This window comes from Hermetia illucens, chromosome 2 (genome assembly GCF_905115235.1).
Source record: "Hermetia illucens chromosome 2, iHerIll2.2.curated.20191125, whole genome shotgun sequence".
NCBI lineage: Eukaryota > Metazoa > Arthropoda > Insecta > Diptera > Stratiomyidae > Hermetia > Hermetia illucens.
In genome coordinates, this window is record NC_051850.1 from 189,974,663 (window position 1) to 189,994,184 (window position 19,522).

Below are 19,522 nucleotides of genomic sequence, written 5' to 3' on the forward strand. Positions count from 1 at the left end.
AGGCGGCGATTGGCGCGAGATCTTGGGCTGCACATCAATGAAGGCAAGACAAAATATATGGTGGCAACGTCAGCACCGAAGACGAATCAACCAACAACATCAAACCGCACTGGTCAAACGCAAACACGAAGAAGAATAAGGATAGGAGAATACAACTTTGAGACCGTTGACAATTTCTCCTATCTAGGGTCGAAAATCACAACCGATAACAACTACGATGATGAAATCCGCGCACGGTTGTTGTCAACCAACAGAGCCTATTTCAGCTTACAAAGACTGTTCCGCTCGAAACGTCTCACCATAGGGTCAAAGCTCTTACAGTACAAGACTATGATCTTGCCAGTTCTCATGTATTCCTCGGAAACTTGGGTTCTTAGCAAGAAAAATTGCGAACTCTTGGCTGCGTTCGAGAGAAGAATCCTCCGAAGAATTGTTGGCCCCCTACATGAGGATGGACGATTCCGTAGCCTACACAATGACGAAATCTATGAGCGATACCATGACCGTCCGGTTGTGGATAAAATCCGGCTCAATAGGTTACGGTGGGCGGGTCACTTAATCCGTATGGATGAGGATGATCCCACCCGGAAAGTCTATAAGAGCAATATCTATGGTAGAAAAAGAAGACGAGGCAGACCCTGCCTAAGATGGAGCGATGGCGTGGGTCAGGACGCCAGACAGCTTTTAGGGATATCGAATTGGTGGACCTCGGCGCAAAACCGGGATGTCTGGAGTTCCTTATTAAGGCAGGCCTAGACCGGATACCGGTTGTTGCGCCGTTGATGATGATGATGAAGGAATAGTTGTCTAAAATCCACGGCTACAGGCTAGATTTGCTGGTCGATGCTCTTGATGAGCAACAGAAAAGTCAAAAAAAGCACGTCACCACGATTTTCAATCGTGAATGTTGGAGATGATATGGTAAACGCCGTAATATGTGGATACGGAGTACTGCTCTAAGTAAAAGTAAAATCATCTCTGCCATCAACGCACTTAAAGGGAGCACAGTTGATAGCTTTGACGGTCTTCATGCGCATATTATATGTAGTCCCTATAATTTCTCCACTTATTTGTAAATCCAGGATATTAAAATTCTTTCCCAGTGTGAAGAAACAGAGAATCGTCAAGGAAGGGAATTTGAATCTGATCGGTACCGCTCCCAGAAGTCAAAACGTCAGCCTTGAAAATGTTATAGATGATTGGACTGGGTTGGCTTGTCCTCATCCGTACGGGTTAACTGTTAACCCCACCAACCACGACCAACCGGTTGTGATATCGTTCACAAAATCGATCGTTATATAGGCTATGGAATTGCCGATTTCCTGTAGGGGGCATAAAAATTCTTCGGAGGATTCTTCTTTCGAACGTGGCCAAAAGTTCACAATTTCTTTTGTTAAGAATATTAATAGAGGTACATTTGTGTTGTGTTTGCGGGAAGTCTTGGAGGGAATTGAAACACATTTCAACAATGATGTCGCGTAGGCTTGGTTAACGGGAAGGGATAGTTTTGTTTGCTACCACGGCACCTATAGCTTTCGTACTAATTTTTTCTTCAAGCAACAACTTCTGAATCTTAAGAATGGGACTGGTTAAGCGTCTCGAACAGCGTGAATATAAGAAGCTATTTAAGTACTCGGAACGAGACTACTTTAGAACTGGAAGGCCAAAGATAAATTTCCTTTGCAAAGTAAGATGAGTCTGCCTCTGTTAGAAAACCAGATGGAATTTTCATGAACTCCAGAGTTGAATCAGTCTAAATTTTTTTTGGAAGTACACCATCTGTGGGTAACCCAACTGGGAAAGGGACAGAGCAGTTTCGGCAAATCTTTCAACACGAAAGTGTTGAAAAGGAAATTGAAACACTGTGGGAGCGGTGGTTACCAATGAAACAATGAGAGCTGCTATGCCGTCCATCAAGCACTTCAAAGGCATCTATCCAGCAATGCTAAAGAAAAGCATAGATGTTCGAGTGGCTGTGCTAAGAAATATTTTTCTAGCAGGTCTTGCTCTGGACAGAAGGTTAAGGTAGCCTTCATACCTAAGCCTGATAAATATGACTATTCAAACCCAAAAAACTTCGGACAGATCAGGTTAAAATCATTCTTACTGAAATGTTAGGAGTGCTAGGATCGCACCCATTACATGAAAACCAACGACCTCCAAGGAGGTATAGCCACTTTTGTGGAGTATATTGATCGGCTCACTACTATGTGAACTTTATAATCTCCAAAGACACGGTCAAGCTTATGCAGGTGACGCTGTTGATTTCATTGACAGTTGGCAGTTAGGCATGGACTTTCAGTAAATCCAAATAAGACCATAATGGTATTGAATACCCAACTTTTCTATTTTAAGGTAAAAAACTTCTGTCTCCAAAACAGAACGGGGTTCTGGAGCAGGAGTCTACCTTCAGGATGGGCTGTAATGAGAAGGCGGAAACCTCAAAGCATTTTCTACGTAAATGCCCCGCCGATGGACTCATAAGACATCAAATCTTTGGCGCTGATATTCTCAACTTGCAATGGGTAGGATCACATCCACTAAAGAAATATCTGGGATATTCCATTAGAGAGGGAGTCGAGTACAATGGACCACTGCGGTCTAAGTTCTCAGAGATTATGCTTCTCCCTCACAAATACATAACACAATCTTCCCTTGTCTTTTGAGTGGTGATTGGAAAAGGAGGAAGGTGGTTGACGGACGACAAGTCAAGAAAGTTAAGCTAATAATAATAATCGTTGGCGCAACGAAGCACTCTTCTCCACCGTCCAGCTGAGGTTTCCGCTGAGGTTCGGGACGAATTCCAAAGAGCGTGTATAGAATTCTCGGATATCGATCCTTTGCATAGACCAGGCATTCCCAGGCTCTATGCATCTCCAGCAACTCCGGGAATTCTATCTCAAATCAATGATGAGATTGCGTCTCGACTGTGTGCTGATATGTCGCTGCTGCAACTACAATCACTTGTGTATTGTGGTGCAGTTGTGGCTATCAGATTGCACGGTCAGAAGATTCGCTATTTTGTTATTGGTTTGAGTGACCAAAGAGATCCACCATGGAAAATTCGTCTGGAACGTCGGCGGGACTCACTAATGCAGGACATTACTAGACTAATTCAGATCAGCATTGGCAACGCCAGCCGACGGGTGAGAAATAAAGTGCAGAAGGTTTACCGGAACTATGCCATCCCCAGTGAGACACCCATAGTTGAAATTCTGGACACACTAAAACAGAAACTTTCTGTCATATGCAGTCGGTTAAGACGGTATGACGAAAGTCATTCCAGACGTGTCCAGAATGCAACATACGCGAGGAACCAGCGGACCTTTTTCAGATCTCTCAACGGAAGATGCCCATCCGTATACGGAGGGGCATCTTCCAGGGGGATTCGTTGAGTCCCCTTTGGTTTTGTATGGCACTGAAACCCCTTTCATGGCTACTGAATGATGCTAGAGGGCATGGTTTTGCAATAAAGTATGACCTACGTGCTAAGTGCGAACTGACACACTTGATGTACCTAGATGACATCAAGCTGTATGCTGGTACTGACAACCATCTTAGAAGTTTGTTGCGAATAATAGACATGTTCAGCCGTGATATTCGGATGGAGTTTGGATTATACAAGTGTCGAATCCAAGCCATCCGCAAAGGTCATCACGAGCTGCATGCCGGACATAGCATTGGTGACCTCCACATCGAAGCTATGACCGAGACAGACTTCTACAAGTACCTAGGAATTCTGCAAGGAACCCATGCTCGAGTTGGTGATCTGAAGGATGCTCTGCTGTCCGAATTCCTGCGACGTGTAAAGCTGGTGCTGAAATCGCATCTCTCGGGGAAGAATAAAATGAGCGCGTTGAATGTATTCGCTATCCCTTCACTGGCTTATGCATTCGGAATATTGCCGTGGACGAAGACCGATCTGGAAAACGTCCAGCGGCGGATACGGACAACCAAATTCCGAATGCATCACCCAAAGTCTGCCGTGGAGCGGATGAACCTGCCTCGTGACATCGGAGGTAGGGGCGTGGTTGACGTGGCGGCACAACATCATCGCCAAGTCGACTCGCTGCGCGCTTATTTTTACAGCAAAGAGCAGGCGAGTTCCTTGCATGCGGCTGTCTGTAAGGCAGACTGTGGACTGACTCCACTTAACTTGAAGGATCGATCTTTCAATCCTCTGAGTGGGGTGAAGTCGGACCAAGAGCGGATCGATGAATGGAAGTCGAAGGCAATGCACGGTAAACACGTGAATTGTCTTTGGCAGCCCTTTGTCGATTTGCATTTGTCAAACAGGTGGCTGTGTGCTGGGGAGCTCTTTGCTGAGACGGAGGGGTTCATGTGTGCCATTCAGGATAGCGTGGTCGCTACTCGAGCTTATAAAAAGCTCATCATGAAAGAACGGTTGGAGAACGACCAGTGCAGAATGTGTGGTTCGGCGTTAGAGACGTTGGGCCATCTCATTTCTGGCTGTACTGTTATGGCACCGGTGCAATACATCACCAGGCATAATGCTGTATGTAAGGTTATCCATCAAAACCTTGCATATAAGCATGGGCTGATCACGGGAACATGTCCGGTTTACCGATATGAGCCGCAAGCAGTACTTGATAGTTCTGCTTACAGCATGTATTGGGACCGGCAAGTTCTGACTGATCGCCATACTGCACACAACAAGCCTGGCGTACTGTTAGTTGACAAGAGGGGTCGCTCCGCGTATATTATTGTATTGATGTTGCTATCCCCCATAATAGCAACATTGAACGGAAATACGTGGAGAAGAAGATGAACTATGAGCCATTCGCACGGGAAATCAAAGAAATTTGGCGTCTCGAGCGGGTGGTTGTAATTCCCATAATATTGTCAGCTACAGGTATTGTACCTAAATCCCTGACGGCTTCCCTTGATGTCCTGGGACTTTCGCACAGTTTGGTTCAAACCTTGTAGAAGTACACCATTCTGCATACGTGCTCGATGTTGCGGGGAGTACTCGACGGATTCTCCCCCTGACCTACCACCGGCCACCACCACCAGTGCCCCTTTAGTTTTTAAGTAGGTAGGATCGTCCGAGCCTAAATGCTTGGCACTTAGTGCTAGTATTAGGTAAAATCCGGCATCTGCCGAGATTGTGATAACTCGGAAATAATCGTTGGCGCAACAATCCATGTTGGATCAGGGCTTTGGAGTGTGTTAGAGCACTTCATTCAAGACCGTAACGGTACACTAGGAGGCAATGTGGTCAGCATTGCGCTCGCCCGAGATTATTACCCTGATTTGACTCAAGTACTCATTCACAGCTGAGTCGACTGGTATCCGACGTCAAATCACGATACAAATTCCACTGCCACCAGTGAGATTTGAACCGCGACCTGCCGCACGACAGCCTTGTGCTCTAACCACTCAGCTATCCGGACACACAGTTAAGCTAGCTTTCCCCTGAACATGAAGTTCCATATTTTCGTGACGCTGATCGGCAATTCAACAAACAAAAGATTGCAGGCCCTAATTCCATCCATAAGTGGTGGACGCTACTTTTTAGAATCAGGAGGATAGTGCTGCCTTCTTTGTCCGATCAAACTTCGCAATTCCCGACTAAAACTCATAGAATATGTGGTAGTCACTATCCCATCTAGGGAATGATTATACCAAACGATACAAAACAAAATTGACAAATGTGTTTTACTATTTCGCGTTTATAAGTATATAAGCTTCCATACAGGGATCAACTCAATAATTTGCTCTGTACCTCTCGCTTAATCTATCAATACAAATTAAAGGAAAACCAATCTTGGAATCGTAATATATTTTATTACGACCCAAAGTGGTGGTAAAATTTTACAAAACATTAATGTATCAGATGCAATCACAAAATTTGAAATAATCCAAGACTCTATTTGATGTTGATGTTATGTAGTCGTCGATTCAAGTCATCGAACTTAACAATTTTCCGAATGAAGAAGTCGCCATATCGATGTGCCACCTTCGTATCAGCGATGTGGATCATGTCGTTGTCGATGTAGAAGTCCAACTGAAAACAAACAGTTCATTCGTCAAATATAGCAAAGCCTACATCACCGTCAGACTTACCTCCGAGCCAGACTGGAACTTTCCCTCTAACCCGCTTGAACCCTTCGTCCAGACGATGTTCTTCATTTTATGTTTGAAGCATAGCAGATGGATCATCAAGTTGGCGATTTCGCGTGGGTCAGCCTCATTTGCGCTTTGATCCATAAACGCTGCCAATTTGCCAAGCGGAAGGGTTGTGTACAACTTCAGATACGAACGAATGGTTGGCAAATCCTTTTGTTGGTTCACTTCATCCATAAACACTTGCAGTTGATGCTCCATCGCATCCTTGACGTAGTCTTCGAACGGGGCGTCTGCTGGTGGGGGGCATGGACTAACGAATTTCGGGCAGGCAAATATGAAGAAACTCTTGAAGGCATCCAAATCACCACATTGCATCTTGCACATGTTGTCGTGGTAGTTCTTGTCGCGCAACACTTGCTGAATAGATTCATCGATGCATTGAGGGTGGAGCACCAAGCAAATAGCGAGCAGATGGTACATTTGATCCGTTTGTTTGTTGATTTGATCGTTTTGGTACGACCGGGCGCTGTATAGTTGCTTCGTGCGCTGAATGTACAACAAAATAGAGGAGAATGTGCGAATGGCGTCGGCGTAGCGACGCATCATCATGTACGCGAACCCAACGTAGTACGAAGTCGAAATTTGACAAGCCGGAATATGCGAATACTGTGATTTCTTGTGGATTTCAATGGGCTCCAAAACCTTGATGGCTTGGTAGTAGTCGCCGAGCAACGAATGTACCCGCAATAAACTCACAAGCGAGAAGTACCCCAACATTTTATACAGCGATTGGCTGCCAAACTCGCCTGCTACGGTGGCAGGATCGCCTCCATTCGTCTCAACTTCCAGTTGCTGCTTAATATTCGAAATGTCTACAAGTGAATGCAGAACGTTGAGAATACAAAGGATATTCCAGACATTGCTATTGTTGTTCAACAATTGTTCCATTTCCTCCTGCGTTTTATCCGTCAGCCGAGCGCGATACTGTGCGAAGTTCTGGAATTGGTAAACAAATTCATCGACCAATTCCCAAAGCCAAATGTCGGGCAATTCCAACAGCACAGGCTTCTTCGACGACAAGATCAAATTGAAGAAGTCGCAGTAGTTGAAGAACGAATTAATGCGTTGCTCAAGTTTCGGTCCACCTGGGATTCGTGCGTGAATGTGACGATAGTACAATTCCTTGTACAGAATCATGAAGACCTTGTCGTTATCAACGAGGGGTCCAACTTCTGTCTCATCGGGCCAGGCGCTCTTGTCGAAATGGTGATCGCTCAGTTGGGGGAATGTGTTCTCGTACATGTTTTGGATATCGAACATCACGCCCTCGTTGATGGCAGCCCGAAAGTTAAGAATGAAGGTTTTCACATTTTCCGGCATGCGGTTTGAATAGTACGCCCGTTCGTACTCCATGTCCAAGTGCGGGTCTCCTGTATGACCGTAGTCATCGTAGTAGTCCTGCGGGAAGTATTCTCATTAGTTGCCATAAAAAGATGAAACGTTTATGTTTTCATAGAAGAAGTAACTCTAATAATGCGTTTGGGGATGGTGAATTGTAGCAGTGACAGATTTTGTCAGCTCACTTAGTCAAAGGTAATTTCAGTACGAAACGAGCGGGGCCAGTGTTATCGAAATCGAAAGTCGGCCCCTAAGCGATTGTCGTACTTCTGTAGTTCCTCTTTTTCTTCAGCCTTTGTCCCGTTCACAAGCGGGGTCGGCTCGTCGTGATCGGCTCTATCGAATGCCTGATCTGGGTGCAATCTCGAGACTTTCAAACCCCCTTCCAGCGTATCAAGCCAGCGTTGTTTAGGTCTGCCTTTTGGTCGTTTACCATCGACTTCGATGTTCAAACCAATCTTGGCAAGTGAATTCTCGTTGGCACGAATTGCGTGACCATACCATCGAAGACGCCTCTCTCGCAACTTTTCCACGATCGGTGCAAACCCATAACGATCGCGGATATCCTCATTTCGGATGTGATCTAAACGTGTCACGCCACTAGTCCAACGTAGCATCTTCGTCTCCATTACCGCAAGACGCCGTTCATTGTCTTTTATGGTCGGCCAACACTCAGAACCATAGAGAGCGACTGGACGGACGACATTGCGGTAAATTTTAGATTTGAGACGTTCGTTGATACGTCGATCACAAAGAACACCAGTTGTGGAACGCCACTTCATCCAGGTTGCGTTAATGCGTGAAGCAATTTCATAACGCAGTTTTCCATTGGCTGATAGCGTTGACCCGAGGTATTTAAATCGCTCAGTTCTGGGCAGATCACTGTCGCTGACAGTGATTGTGCCTGTTTCATGGGGATCGGTCGTCAAAAATTCAGTTTTGTTTAAATTGAATCTGAGACCGTGTTGCATGAGGCGATCATTCCATTTTTGAACAAGTTGCTCGAGATCATTTTTGCTATCAGATGCTAGGAAAACATCATCTGCATAAAGCTGTGTGTAGGGCGCTGGACGTTGGATATCCCGTGTGACGGTGTCCATAACAAGAACAAAGAGGAGTGGTGAGAGGGCGCTTCCTTGATGAACACCAACAGAGACACGAAGCGGTTTTGATACACCCGCCATACTTCGAACTTTACTTTTCGGATCATGGTAGAGCAATTGAACCCAACGCACGAGTTCTTCTGGCACGAAGTGTTGTCGTAAAGCATACCAGATGAGTTCGTGTGGTACACGGTCAAACGCTTTCTCTAGATCCAGAAAGGCAATGTAAAGAGGGCGATGCTTCTCCCGGTGTTTCTCCATGAGTAACCGCGCAGCGTGTATTGCGTCAGTAGTTCCGCAGTTCTTGACAAATCCGGCTTGATTCACGGTTATTTCAACGATTTCGCGAATACGGTTGTCAAGAATGGTATGGGAAAGTAACCGGATCGGACGGTAATTTGAACATTCTGCTGGGCTACCTTTCTTTTTCCATATTGGAACAGTGGTACTTTCTTGCCAGTCAGATGGTGTTCTTCCTTCCTCAATAACCCGGTTAAAGAATTCACTGAGCCACAGTGTTGGGTCCCAGCTCTTCGCTTTCCAGAGCTCAGATGCGATGTCGTCAGTTCCTGTTGTTTTCCCCGATTTCATTTGTTTTATTGCCTCCTCGACTTCAGTTGCGCTGACTGGTGGAACTGCTCCAAATGTCGGCAATGATTGTGGAAGTGGAGGATGAGCAAATTCTTCAGTTGAAATCTGCTCGAAGTATTCTCGCCATCTATCCGTTGCAGCTCGACGGTTGGTAAGCAAAGTACCGTTCTTGTCATTAACACAACAGAAGTGTTCTATATCCTGTGTGCGTTCATTACGGCTTTTAGCAAGTCGATACAGATCTCTCTCGCCATCCCGAGTGTCCAGTTTATCGTAAAGATTTTTGGAATGGTTCGCTCGGGTGACAGCGACCGCTTTCTTTGCTTCCCGGTTGGCATTCTTATAAATTTGCCAATTAGCAGGCGTTTTATCGTCGAGAAATTCGTGGTAGAGGCGTTTCTTTTCACGGACCTTTATTTCAACATCATCATTCCAAAGCCAAGTATCTCGGTTGATGTACCGCTTACCCGGCTTGGTGACCCCGAGGGTTGCAGAGGCTGCTTTGTGGATCGTGTCTTTCATTTGGTTCCATGATTCTTCCACATTCGTAATGGTCGGCAATCGTATGAGTGAGATCGTTTCTTCTCACCAAATCGCCACCATTTAATGCGCGGCGGGCCAGTGCGTTCCTCACGCTGTTTTTTCGCAGGACGGCAATCAACGGCCGATGTTGAGGTGCGATGGTCTCATAGGGAACGACTTTGCAATCAGTGACAGTGGTAAAATGTTGGCGTCTTACGAGGATATAGTCGATTTGCGTTTTATTGTTCCCACTATAAAATGTGGGAAGATGAGACAATCGTTTGATGAACCATGTATTCATAAGTACAAGGTCATGGGTGTCCGCAAAATCGATTATACGCTCGCCACCTTCATTGCGCGCTCCGAACCCCTTTCCCCCATGGCAACTGTTACCGTCTGCCTTTTCACCCACATGACCATTAAGGTCGCCGGCAATGATTATGTAATTGTCAGCAGGCACGTGACAAGTCTTTTCATCGAGAAGTTGCCAGAAGGCATCTTTCTCGGCATCAGGTCGACCTGCCTGTGGTGCATACGCGGTGAAGAAGTGAATAGTGCGATCAGCTGATATAATGGTGAGCTTCATCACCCGATCATCAAATCGTTTCAACTTCTTTAATGGCATCACGGAAACCCTCTGAGATAGCAATGCCAACACCATATTGAGTGTGTGGGTTACCAAAATAGAGAAGTTTGTAGCCATTTTTACCGCGTTCGCGTTCAATGTCGCAGCTTTTGGCACCAGGTCATCGGGTTTCTTGCAGAGCGCCGATGTCAATGCACCTTTTCCGAAGGGCTCTTGCGAGTTCCTCGGTCTTTCCAGTTAGGGTACCAACATTTAGCGTGCAGACACGTATTTGTTTTGTTCGTTGTGTGCGGACTAACTTGCTTAAGTCCTGACGTCGTCCATACGCCAAGAACCCTTGCACATTTCTCGACAGGACCGGGACCTGTCCTGCCGCGTCGACTGAGGTGGACGCCCTAGCTTTTCTCCGAGGCTTGTGACTCAATCCGATCATCATTTTCTTGGTCGACCTGTCGCGGGGCCTGTCACCAAGAGAGACCAGGTAGGATTTAGCATAGTAGAATAGCTCCATCTATACTCTATTTATCTCTTTCCCTGATCTCTGTAGTTGAGTCATTACTATAGCGTTTATTTTAAGTATAACCCAGGAGAATAGTTTGACTCAATAAATTAAAACATAAATTTAGAAGGGACGCATCCGACATATTTAGAATTTTGGAAAGAAACCGCGAATGTTTACAAGCACTCAATCAATATCTAACGATGCATATGCTGTTCAGTCTTCACAGAGGATCATTCGACTGCATAAACTGTTCATTAACTATCCGCCGAATACGTATCCATAGCTAGCTTTGTGGCCGGCAAATTAATCCAGAATTCTTCACGAAAGTGACAGCGAGTCAAGGCAGACTCGTTCAGGTTATGTTGCCCGAACCAAGCCCCATTTCTTACAAAATTCCCTATTAATATTCGCATTATAACATTTGAAATGTATTTATACTTACCGGGCCACCATATTCATCGTTAGTATACATTTTCTGATGCGTAAGTTACACGTTTAGCCCGGAAAAATCACCAAAAATACCAAACTGCAAAATGACAACGACACGCTGCACCGTGTCACTTACACAAATGAAGGAAGAGACAAGTGATTTATCAATGAAGTGTACACTAAGCGGATCGGCAATGTCAACCAAATTCGATCTAAAAAATACAACGAAAAATAAAAGAAGTAGATTTGCCGTTCGTTCAGTTTTACCCAGATCCCAGATGAGCATGTCATCATGACAACTACCTCCAATTTGGCATTCGCCTACATTTACGTGTTCCCGTTCCTGTTGGAACTTCATACTTTCCCTTTTGGATGTATGGATAGAAAGGTTAATCCTACGTCATTCTGAATATAACAACTATTCCCAACTCTCGTTTTCATTGCAGGCGCCTTCATTGTCCAAAACAGACAAGACAAAGCAAAATACACATTAAGACAACTCGCAGTAATGTAAGTGGACATCTGCATTTTCCAAAGACTATAGTAGGAATAATATTTGAATGCTGACAGAGGTGGAATAGACGAACAGTTGAAACATCACAATTGCATGCTAACTGCATAATCATGGCTACGAAACGTCGACCTTTGCACGGTCAAGCGACCAATATGAACTTCAGACCCCCTGGTCCGGAGACGACCAAGGCAGAAGCCCGTGGGACACGGCCCACGGCTAAGCCTACCTCGATCAAAGAAGTGCTCATCATGATGGTGTTGCATGTTTGCAAGAAAGCTATATTCTTCGACACCAACTTGAAAGTTGCTCTCTATCTAGGCTGTCTTTTCTTTATTTCCCTCATAGGAGACTTTATACCTTTCCCGAAGACCTACTTCGCGCGGTCCGACAACCTATTCAATGTTTACTTTGTTAAGATGGGCTGGGCCTGGACCCTAGCATTTAGTGGCCCGTTCCTGTTCATGACGTCCTACACACTTTGTTGCGGAGACATAGTCAAATTTGCGAAACATCACCTGCCTCGGATTATAATAGCGACGGTTTTTTGGTTCGTGTGGACAAAATTGTTCAACGTAGTCGAGGTGGCATATGGACGCTGTAATGTGAAGAATTTCTCCTCGAAATCAAGCTGCCTAAAGGCAGGTCACTTTTGGCATGGTTTCGATATTTCTGGCCACGCATTCATCCTCATATATTCAAGCCTGGTTTTGATAGAAGAGGCTAAACCCATCATCAAGTGGGAATCAATCAGTGATTATCTGCGCAACGAGCAGTACAGTCGGAGTGTGGCTGAAACTTCAAGTAACAATCCTCTGCGACACTTGTCCGACGAAGAAATTCAAACGCTGAAATATTTATACAAGCGCTACACGCCCGCCATTCGCACACTCTTCATTGGAATGACCATTTTGCAGGTGCTGTGGGACGTGATGTTGGTCTGCACAATGCTTTATTATCACAAAATGATCGAGAAAGTTGTAAGCGGGATTGTAGCAATCCTAACATGGTTTTTTACTTATCGTGCCTGGTACCCGTCGACGAGCTTACTTCCTGATCCTGCTGGCAGCGGAAACTTCACATATCAACGGGGAAAGGTTGAATCCGTACCAATGAGGCGCCAATCTGTCTTGACACCTAGTGCATCGTCTACATCAACTTCTTCGTCGCGTCAACAAGTACCCAAGTTTATGGGTATGCCACTGTACACAGGCCCACCGGGACGGGCTACACAACAACAACCGAACCCTAGCGCAACGAATCCTAGTTCAGTCATCACAACCGACTTAGCCACTTGATGCTCGCCTTGTTTTAAATATAATAAAGCTATTAGTTACCTAAGAAACATTCATTTAAAGGTTTCATTCATTTGCCCCATAATTGTTTATTTATTGGAGATTCGTTAGTTGTATTCGGTCTTGTTTTAAATATTAGTTTCACGGTTGCACGGCACACTTAACTTGTTAAATTACTGTTGGTGGTTTGTTGGTCCTTTATTGGGTTCAATAATGTGAAGGTTTTTAATTTTTGTGTGGTCCCAATGTTAAATTGTCCTAAGGTGGAGAGTTCTGTAAATAAAAATGTATTTGACATAGAAATTGATGAGTTTTACCTTAGTCCTTGTTGTGCTTGCAGAATGTGTTATTTTGAAACTGAGGCTAAAGCCGAGCGCAAACGAACAGCGTAGCTAAGCGGGTGTCTTTCCAAACCCATTGTTTCTTTGATACTGCGCACATCGCAAACGTAGCGTAGCGCAGATTAGCTTAATTTGAACGACCGCTTGGTTTCAATTTTTACGCTCGTACAGTCGTGATTAATTTGATTAGAAGTGAAGAAGGATTTCGAAATATTAAGGACCAGTTACGGCGTGCTCTTAAAAAAAACCGGAAACACAATCTGGCCTTTTGTAGTCATTGTAACGTACTTTAAGATATTGTTAGAACTTTGAATGAATTTAAGGCAGTAATCAGGGGGCAGGGGGATTCCCTCCGAATCCGGAGTTTTCTTGAGGGCCCGGAATAGAAATTTCTATGATAAAAAGAGGTAATAGGAGGCCCCACATAATGTTCACCCCCGATCTATATAGTTTTTACCCCGAGCCTCGTTTTTCCTCATAATGTTCCCCCGGGGCCAGATGTTTTCTCTACTGCTCTGGGTGTCGAAGTGATAATAATAATAATCATTGGCGCAACAATCCATGTTGGATCAGGGCCTTGAAGTGTGTTAGAGCACTTCATTCAAAACCGTAACGGTACACTAGGAGGCAATGTGGTCAGCATTGCGCTCGACCGAGATTATTACCTTGATTTGACTCAGGTACTCATTCACAGCTGAGTCGACTGGTGTCCGACGTCAAATCACGATACAAATCCCACTGCCACCAGCGAGATTTGTACCGCGACCTTCCGTACGACAGCCTTGCGCTCTAACCACTCAGCTATCGAAGTGATAACAACTTTTTTTTCATAGTATCAAAAATGTATCCTCTTCAACCTGGCCCTGTAGATGTGATTCGCGACGCAGATGACAATGCGAGAGGCACCATCCTTCCCAACTCCACCCAACTACTGGCCTATGCTAACGATATTGACATTATGGGAAGAACAACCCGAGATACAGTCTACCTTCGTCCAGATCGAGCAAGCGGCGCGAGATCTCGGACTGGACATTAATGAAGGCATGATGAAGTGCATGGTGGCAACATCAGCGCCAAAAACCAAAGAAGGTCAAACGAAAAGAATAAATATAGGAGACTACAACTTTGAGACCGGTCTCCTATCTAGGGTCGAAAATCACAACCGATAACAGCTATGAGGATGAAATTATTTGATGACCCTGCTTTGTTCATCATCATCATCAACGGCGCAACAACCGGTATCCGGTCTAGGCCTGCCTTAATAAGGAACTCCAGACATCCCGATTTTGCGCCGAGGCCCACCAATTCGATATCCCTAAAAGCTGTCTGGCGTCCTGACCTACGCCATCGCTCCATCTTAGGCAGGGTCTGCCTCGTCTTCTTTTTTTTCTACCATAGATATTGCCCTTATAGACTTTCCGGGTGGGATCATCCTCATCCATACGGATTAAGTGACCCGCCCACCGTAACCTATTGAGCCGGATTTTATCCACAACCGGACGTTCATGGTATCGCTCATAGATTTCGTCATTGTGTAGGCTACGGAATCGTCCATCCTCATGTAGGGGGCCAAAAATTCTTCGGAGGATTCTTCTCTCGAACGCGGCCAAGAGTTCGCAATTTTTCTTGCTAAGAACCCAAGTTTCCGAGGAATACATGAGGACTGGTCTTGTATACATAGTAAGAGCTTTGACCCTATGGTGAGACGTTTCGAGCGGAACAGTCTTTGTAAGCTGAAATAGGCTCTGTTGGCTGACAACAACCGTGCGCGGATTTCATCATCGTAGCTGTTATCGGTTGTGATTTTCGACCCTAGATAGGAGAAATTGTCAACGGTCTCAAAGTTGTATTCTCCTATCCTTATTCTTCTTCGTGTTTGCGTTTGACCAGTGCGGTTGATTCGTCTTCGGTGCTGACGTTGCCACCATATATTTTGTCTTGCCTTCATTGATGTGCAACCCAAGATCTCACGCCATTCACCGCCTGCTCGATCTGGATGAAGGCAGTTTGTACGTCTCGGGTGGTTCTTCCCATGATGTCGATGTCGTCAGCATAGGCCAGTAGTTGGGTGGACTTGAAGAGGATCGTAACTCTTGCATTTACCTCAGCATCACGGATCACTTTCTCGAGGGCCAGGTTAAAGAGGACGCATGATAGCGCATCCCCTGTCGTAGATCGTTATTGATGTCGAATGGTCTTGAGAGTGATCCTGCTGCTTTTATCTGGCCTCGCACATTGGTCAGGGTCAGCCTAGTCAGTCTTATTAATTTCGTCAGGATACCGAATTCTCTCATGACCGTGTACAGTTTTACCCTGGCTATGCTATCATAGGCGGCTTTAAAGTCGATGAACAGATGGTGCAACTGTTGTCCATATTCCAACAGTTTTTCCATCGCTTGCCGCAGAGAGAAAATCTGATCTGTTGCTGATTTGCCTGGAGTGAAGCCTCTCTGATATGGGCCAATGATGTTCTGGGCGTATGGGGCTATCCGGCCTAGCAAGATAGCGGAAAATATTTTATAGATGGTACTCAGCAACGTGATACCTCTATAATTGCTGCACTGTGTGATATCTCCCTTTTTATGTATGAGACAGATAATGCCTCGTTGCCAATCGTCAGGCATTGATTCGCTGTCCCTTACCTTGAGCACAAGTTGATGAACCACTTGGTGTAACTGGTCGCCTCCATATTTAACCAATTCGGCTGTAATTCCATCAGCTCCTGGCGACTTATGATTTTTTAGCCGATGAATTGCACGGACTGTTTCTCCTAAACTTGGTGGTGGCAGTATTTGTCCGTCGTCTTCAGTTGGCGGGACCTCCAACTCGCCGATGTTCTGGTTGTTCAGTAGCTCATCAAAGTACTCAACCCATCGCTCTAATATGCCTATTCTGTCGGAAATCAGATTTCCCTCTTTGTCTCGGCAGGATAAGCATCGAGGTGTATAAGGCTTCATCCTGCTGACTTGTTGGAAAAACTTGCGAGCCTGGTGCGGTTGCTCCCTGTATTTTTCTAGTTCATGGACTTGTTGGTTCTCCCAGGCTTCCTTTTTCCGTCTGTGAAGTCGCTTCTCCGCTCGATGGAGTTCGTGATAAGTCTCTGCGCGTGCCCGCGTTCTTTGAGAATGCAACATTACTCGGTATGCGGCATTCTTCCGTTCCGTTGCTAGCTTACATTCATCGTCAAACCAGCCGTTCCGACTCCTTTTGCGGCTGGGGCCAAGTATGTTTGTGACCGTATCCATGATAACGTTCTTCAGGTGATTGTGAAGATCATTTGTTGATGCTTCATCTCCAGGTCCTCTGTGGACTGCAGTTATTGCGGCATCCATTTCCCTCTTATAGGTGTCGCGGAGGGTTGTGTTGTGGATGGCTTCAGTGTTCACTCTCACCTGATTGTCAGAGGGGATTCTAGGTGGTATTGTTATTCGAGTTCGGAGCACCATGCCAACGAGATAGTTATCCGAGTCTATATTGGCCCCCCTATATGTTCTGACATTCATCAAGGCTGAGAGGTGGTGGCGTTCGATCAAAACGTGGTCAATTTGGTTGAAAGTGGTCCCGTCTGGAGAGGTCCACGTATGTTTGTGGACCGCTTTCCGCGCAAACCAGGTACTTCCAACAACCATTTCGTGTGACCCTGCTAATTGAATAGTCCGCAGTCCGTTATCATTTGTTTTTTTCGTGTAAGCTTTGTTGCTTTGTTGGAACAAATAAATTTAAACGCTTCAAACATAATGATTTTGAAGATGAAAAATACTCTTATGAAAAGAAAAAGATTGAAGAATCATTAAAAGCTAATCACACAACGGTTCCGAAATATTCGAATATTTTACGAAACAATAAAGAATTCAATCATCAAACCAGGACATTTATTGCCATACAAATTACAGCCGAACGATGTCTAACAACAACTTTTCACATGTGAACAACTGTTTTGCTTTCAGTAGAAAACATTTTTTTTTGCATTGCATCATGCATAGCGAAAAAAAATGGTTATAATGTGATAATTCTACGTGAAAGGGGCATGTGCGGCCATACATCATTTGTGAAGCCAAATATTCATAATTCGAAGGTGAAGCTGCACCGACTGGAAGGGGCAATAATTATGACTAAAAACAAGTCAAGCGAGTGGGATTTATCATTTCTCATTATTACAAGGAAAGGAGAAAAATGAAATCTCTGCGAAGACTACAAAGTCAGAAGTACAACTTCTCCGAAGAAAGACTGAGGAAGATCTACACAGCAAAGACCGTGTATTCTTTCTAATTTTGATCCTTCGAAAATCCATCCACTGGTTTTATGTCGGTTTTTCCGCCACCTCTCCCAAGGTTGCGGCACAAGTGGATTCCTACGAAGCCTTTCTGACTGGATTCTACAACCAAATGTTCTAGAGCAATTACTTTTCGGGAATTTCAATTCAACCGTTGCAACAAATGGAAAGCTTCTTTTATGGCAGAGTACACTAGATCTTTGATGAAAAAATTAGCACAATCCCCACGTTCTCAATTTAGAAATATTGAGGGATCCAGAGATTGGAAAATTTGTGGAGAAACTAAAGAACAAAGGCCAATCGAAATCCAAACTAAATTCTCTACCCGAGGATACATTTTTAAAACCAAAGAGTTATCGTTCCAGTCACTCTTCAACAACCATTTTTAAGGTTTTGTGTAAACACAAAACCTTATTAAAATCGGTTTATTGTCTGTCTGTCTGTCGGTCGCACGCATTTTTCTTTTGTGTAAACACAAAGTCTTATTAAAATCGGTTTACTGTCTGTCCGTCACACTCATTTTTCTCGGAGACGGTTATAGCGATTGACACCAAATTTGGTAGAAAGGTGGGAACTGTGAACGCTCACGCATACAGTGAATTACGTTCTTTTACGTCGAATTTAAGGGGGAGTCCCCATACATGCAAAAGGGGGGTGTAAAATTTTTTTTCATCAAATATAGTCATGTGGGGTATCAAAAGTCTCGATTAGTACTTTTCAAAGCCGATCTCAGTTTTGACATTCGTTGGAAGGGTGAGGAGCGCGGGGGGTTGAAAGTGATCCCGTCTTTAAGGGGGCCATTCTCAGAAACTACCAAACCGAAAAATCTGAAAAAAATCAGGAGGCTGCCGCTATATGGTGCCTGGGTTCCGAAATACCTTCCATGCCGATATCTGTTTAAATAAATTTAATAATAGTATATTACTACAATTTTTTGTAATTGGATAGAAACCCCCCTTAAGTTCATCCTAGTACCATGAAACTGTTCATCCTAGTACCATGAAACTGCAGTGATATAGGCTATAATATAGAGCATGATCTTACCAAGTTTGGTGGAAATCGCACTATTACTAACAAAGTTATAATACCTCAAATTTGTTGCTTCTTTGAAAATTGAAGACTATGAATGTCAATATCACCAGAAAGTGGATACTCTCACATAATATATGGATATATTACGTGATACGTACTAAGAAATACACAAAACCTTTCGTATCTGAAGCGTCCAGCTTCCGGTTTCCTGACTTGTTAATTACATTACATACAACCGAGTTATTTGTTTATAATGACGAAAAATGGGATTGCTGATGGCCAAACGACCATCCTGAGCAGCCGGAGACGACCTAGAGGAGAGAGCTATTCCAAAAACCTAAAAAGCAAAAGTTGTTGAAATTGACCGTAAAGGTAAGCCCGCAAATCTTGGAAGCTCCAATCGAAGTGTTCCATCGACCCGAGAAAATAAGTAGGAGTAGAAAAAAATATAAAAATATTATGGGTCGATGGGTCCGGAACGGAACCTGAAAAATACTTAAAAAAACGTGGGGATTCGCGTGGACCCAACGAAATAGACATATGCAAGCTAAACCTGGAAATATTTTTTTTTTATTTTAAGGTTTAGCTCGCGTGTGTTTTTTACGTTAGGGGCATGCGAATTTCCATGGTTGAACATTTGTCAGGATCCGGTGCACATCCACGCACCGGCAAGAACACGTAAATTTTTGTGCAAATGACACGTGAGAGATCGAAGCGCTCAGATGAGCCCTCTCCCCCCGCATTTCCGAGCCTGTCTAGCTGCAAATTATCAAAACTTTTGCCTTCCCTGAACTAAGTAATTTTCCCTTTGTAAGTAACTACTCCGACATAGTGGAAAAAGTCGAATAT

General features: G+C 44.5%; 2 protein-coding genes across 2 annotated transcripts; one reads left to right on the forward strand and one right to left on the reverse strand.

Annotated features, from left to right (window-relative positions):
- Window positions 1–5,784: 5,784 nt before the first annotated feature.
- Window positions 5,785–11,391, reverse strand: LOC119647476 (eukaryotic translation initiation factor 3 subunit L). Its single transcript, XM_038048416.1, has 3 exons — window positions 11,235–11,391; window positions 6,088–7,548; window positions 5,785–6,028 (listed from the first exon to the last, which is right to left on the reverse strand). The coding sequence occupies exons 1-3, from the start codon at window positions 11,262–11,264 to the stop codon at window positions 5,891–5,893; spliced, it is 1,629 nt and encodes a 542-aa protein (XP_037904344.1). The 5' UTR covers window positions 11,265–11,391; the 3' UTR covers window positions 5,785–5,890.
- A 67-nt stretch (window positions 11,392–11,458) lies between these two features.
- LOC119647477 (fat storage-inducing transmembrane protein) lies at window positions 11,459–13,330 on the forward strand. The gene is made up of 2 exons (XM_038048417.1): window positions 11,459–11,609; window positions 11,668–13,330. The coding sequence occupies exon 2, from the start codon at window positions 11,846–11,848 to the stop codon at window positions 13,028–13,030; it is 1,185 nt and encodes a 394-aa protein (XP_037904345.1). The 5' UTR covers window positions 11,459–11,609; window positions 11,668–11,845; the 3' UTR covers window positions 13,031–13,330.
- Window positions 13,331–19,522: the final 6,192 nt, after the last annotated feature.

Coding starts and splice junctions, on each gene's coding strand:
- LOC119647476 (XM_038048416.1), bottom strand. CDS start 11,264: ATGTATACTAACGATGAATATGGTGGCCCG. Junction 7,549..11,234: donor ACGATGAATATGGTGGCCCG/GTAAGTATAAAT, acceptor TACTTCCCGCAG/GACTACTACGATGACTACGG. Junction 6,029..6,087: donor AGTTCCAGTCTGGCTCGGAG/GTAAGTCTGACG, acceptor GTTTGTTTTCAG/TTGGACTTCTACATCGACAA.
- LOC119647477 (XM_038048417.1), top strand. CDS start 11,846: ATGGCTACGAAACGTCGACCTTTGCACGGTCAAGCGACCAATATGAAC.